This window comes from Aphidius gifuensis, linkage group LG6, assembly GCF_014905175.1.
Source record: "Aphidius gifuensis isolate YNYX2018 linkage group LG6, ASM1490517v1, whole genome shotgun sequence".
NCBI lineage: Eukaryota > Metazoa > Arthropoda > Insecta > Hymenoptera > Braconidae > Aphidius > Aphidius gifuensis.
The window spans coordinates 12,643,024-12,651,819 of NC_057793.1; the positions used below are offsets into that span (position 1 = coordinate 12,643,024).

Below are 8,796 nucleotides of genomic sequence, written 5' to 3' on the forward strand. Positions count from 1 at the left end.
ATATTTTTTACAATATTCGAAACATATGAAGCATAGAAGAAGAACAATGAATAGAATTCCGCCTGAAGGTCTTAATCGATTATTTATAAACATAATTTTTTATACGTATTAATTGTTCAATTCTTATTCAGTTATAAAAAATACATTTGACAGCTTAAGCCCAAGTGATTACTTCCATTCTGTTAAACCTTACTCAAAAATATTTTATTTGGCTACACTCAGAATTATTGCTAGACTGTATAAAACTCATAATCATAACTAATCACAATTTCCATATGACTAATCGCGTATTCTCAGAAATCTCAGTCATTATTAACTTCCAGTTTGACAACATGTTACAAATAATACAAATCTTTGATTATTTATTCGTAAAAAGCTTCATCTCTAAAACCTTTAATCATCACTAAAGACATGGTGATAAAGATAAACATAATGATAATGATGAACATATGAAATGAAACTTGTAATGAAATTTGAATTTCAAATTTTTTTCATCATTTTAAAGTAGGAATGTAACGGTATTTTTATTAATCCTGTACTGAAATTTCATCATCATTTACTTTTGAATAAGAATTTACAATTCCTATCAAATATTCTATTCTCAGATCTTTTCAGGGAATGATGAAATTATATTTTGATTATAATATATCTCCACAAATTGTTATAGACCCAAAAAGATCTTCCTGAGTTCGATATTAAATCTTATGGCTCCACAAAGTGTTTGTAGAGATTAAAATTTATCTGTAGTTCGCAAAGATGCAGATATAACTTACACAGATTTTTTTCTTTTAGATCAAATAGACTTTCCCTAAACAAAACCAATGATTCATGAATAATTCAAATTATATATATATATATGAAGAAATCTATATCTATATATATGTATGTATAACGTAATTATGTATCTTAATTTTTCTCAATTCATAAAATGTCCTATTTTCCGTTCTATATATCCTCCTCAAATTATTAGATATATTTTTACAAAGAAAAAAAAAAAAAACATATATAACGAAAATTAAAATTTTCAATACTCCGGTGGGTTATGTGCAATTATTAGTTAGTGTAATTTTTTTTCTTTCAAATAAAATATCATATTGTTCAGTCACAACACTACGAAATTTTATCATAAACATATGTTCATCTGTGTGAGTGAGCAGGGCTGCCAACACTGCGCGTCGAATCTCCACAAAACATGATTTTGTTGGGTTCCAATGTAAATCGGGAAAAAAACAGCCACATCAAATTTTTCTATTAGAATTCTAATAAATTCGTGAGTTTTAAAGATATCGTTTTCAAAATAGCGGTGATTTAAAGATCAAAATAAAAGGAAACTTTTAATTAGTCGGTGCAAATCGATCACGCTTACAGATAAAAAGTTATTTAATATTTAAAAAAAAAAGAAAAAAAGGTTTTTAACATTTTTGGTTCTGGCAACTTTAATAATTATTTGAGAAAAAATCAAAAATATACAAATTAAAGAGACTAAAAATACGCTTCTTTTGGTTCTAACACGAAGTGTCTCTGACAATTACTTAAGAAATGAGAGCGTTTTTTAATTTTCGGTAGACAAATCCAATACGTAGGTGACGCGAAGCGTCCCACCTACGTAAAAAAAAAAGGAAAGAGTATTATAATGAAATAACATAAAGCTTATTGATAATAAAGTGATAAAAATTTAAAATATGTGAATCGTTAATATTCGTCGATCAAAAATATATTACAGTTGTTTTCTTCTTGAATTTGTTGGCTTGTGGTATCAAGAAGGTGCCATTCTCATATGCGCTTTACTCATCATGGAGCTCCGCGTTTTATGATATTCGAAACGTAAAAAAGGAAGTGAGTGGAATTCGTGTCAGTAGGTCTTGGTCTCTGTCAGGGTTTCTTGTCGTCAAGAGAATACAAGATGGTATGGATAAGAAAAGAAAGGTGGTTTCAACTTGTATATTTCCGTGAGAGTGAGTAAGAACGATAAAAAAAGAGAGAAAAAATAACAACATTTTTCTCTTGTTTCAATTGATTCCGGATGTAGTAAAAGAGAGAAATTTTCAAACTCAATTCACGATCAAATAATCAATTCAGAAATTGAAAATTAAGAATAAAGAAAAAATTAATTCACTGTATATAAAAGTTTATCTAATATCATCATCGTTCATATACGGAAAAAACGTGAATTCTATTTTTAATTCTGTTTTAAATTATATTAAACCTGTTCATAATTTTAACAAAAAATTTCAAATCAACCAGTGTCAAGGTCAATGAATATGGATCTCGTGAAATTAGTTTTTGATTCAAGAAATATGTAAGAGACGGGAGTGTGTAGGCTTCGTTTCTTGGCACACTTTTCTCATTGGTCAATAAACTCTCTTCGGAATTCTTAAAATTTTATTTCCTTCTTCATTTTTACACATGTATATATTTCTTTTTATTTTTTTTATTTTTTATCAAATTGTTGACCTCACTTAAGTGAGGAAACTGTGACACCAACACTTACTCCATATAAATCGGATTTCAATAATTTTAATTTTTTTTTAAAGATATGAATAATAATTTCTATTCTATGGATTAATATATATATATATATATATATATATACATTTTGTTTTTCCGAATTTAATTTACGAATAGCAAAATCGCGTTATAGATAAAATATTTTTTCGGTGTTTTCCTAAGGATGATTAAATTTTTACTACACTGAGAGAATTTTTTCTTACTAGACATTAAAATTTAATAATACTTTTTCTTTGAAATAAGTAATACATAAATAAGAATATAAAAATTAATAATGCAATAGTTTTTTCTCGTTTACGACGACAATTTCTTACATTACAGTTTTACCAATTTCATCTAAAAATTATTTTAAATTATTGTTTTTGAACCTTAAGATTTTGAGGTGTATCTCCATAAATTTCTGCATATCCTCTGTAGGGTAATAAATTTTCATCTGTGACGCTTCTTTTTTCATGGGAAGTTTGAATATCTTGGGCATATACAACATGGTGTTCACCATCAGATTTTGGTGAACCACTTGAATATTTTTTCGCTGCAAGGAAAATTGATAAAACTAATGCCAGCAATGATACACCCAGTGCCTTCATTGCAACAATACCAAGTGCTCCAAAACTCATCATTCCCAGCATTTTTCCTAGAAAATACAAAATTTCAATTATCACAATTAGTCAGTGCATTACAGAATGATTGTCAAATTATTCTTATTTATATTTAATGATGTATTATATCAAATTTTGAATTATTGTACCCATCATTATTGCTAGAATGACGAAACTGTTGTCGCCTTTTTTTCCACCACCGAACCCGGGAAGTCCGCTTCCAATGCCTCCTTCTTTTCCACGACCTTAAAAAAGATAATTAATAACTTTGACTACAATCAAAAAAAATAATTACAATTCTACTTTATCTCATATTTTTTATTATAAATAATAAATTTTTTCAATTTACAAAAAAAAAAACACTGACCTGTTGGAATACTATCAATTACCGATGATTCAATACTATTTGGTAATAAACTTTGTAGTTTCATTCTCAATTCTTTACCTTCTAAAAAATCGTGAATGAAATCCTTTATGGTTCTCGAATTTCTCACATTAAAATTGTTATTTTTGATAAGGCTTATACCATCAAAAAGTTCAATGGTTGGTGCATTTGCTGCAGTTTCCAATAACTCTTGTACTACACGTTTAATTATTCTCACCCCATGACACGATACAGATATATTTTTTGGATCTTCCATTGAACAAATCAGTGGCAAGTCACGCCATGGGTTGATGTTAACATTTTTTAAATTTTGATGTATACTATAACAGTTGACTGATATAGCCAAAATAAATATATGAAACACTACACACAATAAATGTTTCATTTTTATTTTTTTCTTTGATATTTTGTTATTTACAATGCAGAAATATGAACTTCTAATAACAACGAAGAAACAATGAAGAATGACTAGGCATATCATACTGAAGATCGCATTTATATAGATTGTTGTGAAACCATGATTGCTATACTAAAAAAAATATTACTGTTAACAAGAAACAAGATGATTTTTTTTATAGTACTAGTGAAGTACAATAACGAAACCAATTCATTCCTTTTTTTTTTTTTTTATTGTATTTTTTTATTTCCTCGTCAATTTTTAGTCTTTTTTTCTTACTAGAAACGTTATAATTTGCTCGTTTAAATAATTTCAACAGCCGTCTGCTCGTGTTTTTAGAGCGTTACAGAAGCTGGGCAAACCAAATGAACCATTACAAGAATCAAATTAAATTATTTACTGGTATATATTTAGGTAAAAACAGATGTCAAGATTCAACCAATCGTTTTGAAGCGCGTCAGATATTTCATTATTGGTATTTTAGACACTGAACATTTAAATTGTATTTACGTTTTATGTTCTCTGGTATAGAGAGTTATTTTTCAACTTGACGATTCTATTGTCACCGATTTAATGACGTTATTCATTTTTTTTTCATTTTTCTATTAGTTCCTGATAACTCTGATATTATTGTTAATAATTGCTCAGATGGATGTCATAGTGAAATTGATGAGCAGTTTTTGGAATCACGTTAAAATTATTAGAAATCAGTTTTAAATATGAAATTTTCTTTTTAAATATGAATTAAATTTTTATTTTTTTTCAAAATCAAGCTTGAAATTTTTATGGAATTATATTATTTAAAGTGAAAAATTAATAAGCTGTTCAAAATTAATGATTCAATTAAAATAACCATATTGATGATGATGATGATAATGCAGAGAAATACGGTGAGGGAATCTAGTTCATCTCTTTTAGCCTTTCTCTTATGGTCCACTTAATTCATCTGCCTTAAACACTGTACAAAGTACACATTGGAAAAGATTAGGTTCGAGTGGAGCTTATTTTCGTACCGTCCAATACTCTACTACAGTGTTACGACCTATGACTGATTACTATGTTGTTGAATACTATCATATTCATCATAAATAGCAGAAAAAAACACACATTAATTGCAGTTTCAAAAAATTTAAGTGCATATTTACCACGAAATTGCGATTATTGATCTATAACTTTTTGATTTTATATTTCACCATTTCATTGTTTCTTATATTTTCGTGTGAAGCCTTATAAACTGGTTTCTAAACCTGATGCTCGTTTGTATTTCGAATTTTTCGTCTTTTAAAGCTCTCCACACGATGAGACCCATTAAAATTTCAAAAAAAGATGTTACCATATGAAAAAACTGAAAAAGTTGTCTTTTTTTACCTCTAATAACTTTTTAATTATTGTAATGTCAAAGATATATATCAAATCAATACTTTTGATTGATATATATATATATATATATGTATATAGCGAATGGAATATTCAAGCATTACCCCAAATCGGTAACACAGATTGGATTTGTAATGCAAAGTAGAGATGCCGCGCCCCCACAAAAAAATATATATCCTGGATATCCAATCCAATCCAATCAAAATAACCGATGGAAACACTAGTTATTTTGATAGTGCCATGTTTTGTTAAACCTTAAAGATGTTTGTATTTTTATTTTACTATGTATTTTATCTTTTTATACTGGTAACCTTAGTATCTAGTTATTTTTATCTTATCATGTTTGTATTTCTTGTAACTATGTTGACGAACCATAGGGCTTTGTCCCTAGTGTTCATTAAATAAAAAAAAAATAAAAAAATATCCTGGATATATCCAAATGGCGTATATCCGGGATATATTCAGGATATATCCGAGATATAGCCAGGATATATCCAGTATATATCCAAGACCAAGATATATCCCGGATATATGCTAAAAATTTCTGGAGAAAATAATAGTAACGCACTCTTGTAGCAACACCTGTGACTATTGTGTGCACAAAATCACACAAAATTCAGAGACAGACCATATTAAGGTTTCAGTAAATTATACACCAAGCAAACTGTCACAGATATAGGTGAATCATAAATTATAAATTTACGTTTTATAATGTAACAATAAATTAAAAAAAAATTAATAAATAAATAAAAGTATGTAATAATAAAGTATTATGTTTTAATATTTGAGTTGTCGATATTATTACTACTGTAGACATTACTTGGTATGAAGGAGCATTAATATTGTCGTCCATTTAATATTTGAGATATAATATTTAGAAAAACTGCTGCAAGAGCGTTTTATTCTTTTTGGATAATATTTTTAGGATATATCTTGGATATACGCCATTTGGATATATCCAGGATATATATTTCTTCGTGGGGGCGATAATCAATATTATCACGACACGACAATATGGTAATAGCATTTTTTATCGTATTGTTTTCACGACAAGACGCGATTTTTGACTGACGTCAATCAATGAAATAATCGTATTATCGCGATATTCTCGTCAAAAACATAAAAAAAATTAAAAGAAAACTCGTCAAACAATCAGCTGTTTTAAAACATAAACACTCAAATTTAACAACTTTAATTTCATAAATGTATTGAGCTCCACATTATGTCATAACTAAAAAATAATAATAATTCCCTGGTAGAAATTCACCTTCGTTTTGCGAGAATAACTATCGCAGCAAGATAGAACCAAGTCAGAATATGCAAGATTCACGAACCCATTTAGCTGCAAAGCAGCTGCGAAGCCATGAAGCATAGAGGACGTAAATTAACTCTCCTGTCTCTTGTCTTTATGTGCGAAGCTGTACACATATTGTTTTATTTGTGCGCACGCATTTTTTAGTTTCAGACCAAGAAGACTGGAAATACAGGAGGACTTACTCCCTATCTCGCCTGTATATAAAAACCGTATCGCTATATGGTCGCCGCAAAATTGAGGGGCGCTAGTAGTACCACGGTAACGTGCGCGACTTGTATCGCTTTTTTTTTACAATGCGCACAATACAAACATACTCTAACAAACATCATGTGTATAATGCTCTATTAGTGTTTGTCAGAGTATGTTTGTATTGTGCACGCAATAAAAGCGATACAATCGCGCACTGACCTGCGCCCCTCAATATCACGGCGACCATCTCTGGTTTTGAACAAGTTCGTCCTCCTGTATTTCTAGTCTTCTTGTTTCAGACATAATAAAATAATGAATCTAACCTGTATCAATCAACAATAACTTGTGACAACTTGTTCACTGGATTAAATAAAAATTTTAAATTATTTAATTTACGTGCTGTTATATTGACATATAAATTATGTGAATTTGAAAGTTCTTCATTTCCCGTTTTAGATAAGAATATTGCATTCCATAATACTGGATTATTATCATTATTATCATTGTCTCATAATAATATTAATATCAATCATAGTAATGAGTATAATACACGGAGAGAAAAAAATATTATGTTTTACTATGCTACTGTAGTACCGGTGGATGTTTTCGGATTTTTGATAAGATATAATATTTTTTTTATATTTTTTATTATTTATTTTATATATTTTAATAAAGGCACATAGTAAATTAAATCATTTGTAATCAAACTATGGAACAAGATTTTTTTTACTGAAGACATAGTCGAAAGTACTAACAAAATCTTTTTTTTTAATAAACTGTAGATACAAAGTGCTATGTGTAAATTAATGTTTATTATGTTAGCATAGTAGAATTGACAATTGACGCTCGTTAAAATAATCATTCGGTACCTAAATTCGAACAATGTTATTTATACTACTCATCAATTTTAAAAAATACGATTCCCGATTTAATTTTTATTGTGTGTTTTATATTAATTACGATATTTGAAGCGAATTTTACTATGTTCACATGGTAAAAAATGCAGAAAGACGAAATATCAAACAAAAGAGTCAATTTTACATTAATTCCAGTTTAGTCCCGTAGCTGAGCGGTCTAAAGCGTATCCGACACCACGTCAATACATACTTCGCCGGTTCGATCCCCGGTCAGAGTGTGAAAAAAAAAAAAAAAAAAAACAAACAAAACAAAAACTTCTGCGTTAATAATACAACAGAAAAAAAAATGACGAATTTTTAAAATATTTTTTTAATCAAATATATTTTTGACTATACAACATAGTACTTTTTATTTTAAACATGGCCATTTTTACGATTGAGTATTATGATACTTACTACGTCTGATTAAAATTCTCAAACATAGTAAAACTCACTGTTTACATGATAAATGTTGCTAAATTTCCCAAAACATCCACCAGTACTATAAAACATAGTAAAATCCAGCGTTTTTTTTTTAGTAAAACCTAATATTTTTTTCTCTCCGTGTAGTAATAACTAAGATAATGAACCAGATCCAAAAGTTAAATATATTACAGTGAAACTTTCAAAAATCTTCAGCTCTTGCATAATGCCGAATTTTGATAAAACAAATGAAGAAAAAATATCAGAAAACCCAAAAAATCCGTGGTGTGAAAAATCTCTCCGAATTTTTCCGGAATCGCTCCGTATTTCTACGTAATTGAGACTACCGGAAATATTGACGAGTAATTTCCAGATTATTTTCATAATATCTCCAGATTTTTTCCGGAATTTCCACTTAACGAACCAACGGATAAAAAATGGAAAAATGCATAAAAAACGAAAAAGAAGAGTCTACCTAGAAAACATAAATAGGGTATTTTTTTCCAAAAAAATCCGGAGAAAATCCAAAAAAACTCCGAAATTGCGTAGAAATTTTGATAAAATCTGGAGAAATCTGTACAAAATCTGGAGAAATTTTTCCTACCAGGGATAAAATTGAAAAAAACATAGTTTTTGTTAATGATGAAGTAAAATTGGTTTAACTATTTGAGGCCGGCTCTAAAAGTGAAAAACCAAAACTTGATCAA

General features: G+C 28.6%; 1 protein-coding gene across 1 annotated transcript; it reads right to left on the reverse strand.

Moving 5' to 3' along the window:
* Window positions 1-2,803: 2,803 nt before the first annotated feature.
* LOC122859517 lies at window positions 2,804-4,139 on the reverse strand. Its single transcript, XM_044163146.1, has 3 exons — window positions 3,475-4,139; window positions 3,257-3,352; window positions 2,804-3,142 (listed from the first exon to the last, which is right to left on the reverse strand). The coding sequence occupies exons 1-3, from the start codon at window positions 3,971-3,973 to the stop codon at window positions 2,862-2,864; spliced, it is 876 nt and encodes a 291-aa protein (XP_044019081.1). The 5' UTR covers window positions 3,974-4,139; the 3' UTR covers window positions 2,804-2,861.
* Window positions 4,140-8,796: the final 4,657 nt, after the last annotated feature.

Coding starts and splice junctions, on each gene's coding strand:
- LOC122859517 (XM_044163146.1), bottom strand. CDS start 3,973: ATGATATGCCTAGTCATTCTTCATTGTTTCTTCGTTGTTATTAGAAGT. Junction 3,353..3,474: donor AATTGATAGTATTCCAACAG/GTCAGTGTTTTT, acceptor ATCTTTTTTAAG/GTCGTGGAAAAGAAGGAGGC. Junction 3,143..3,256: donor CATTCTAGCAATAATGATGG/GTACAATAATTC, acceptor TGTATTTTCTAG/GAAAAATGCTGGGAATGATG.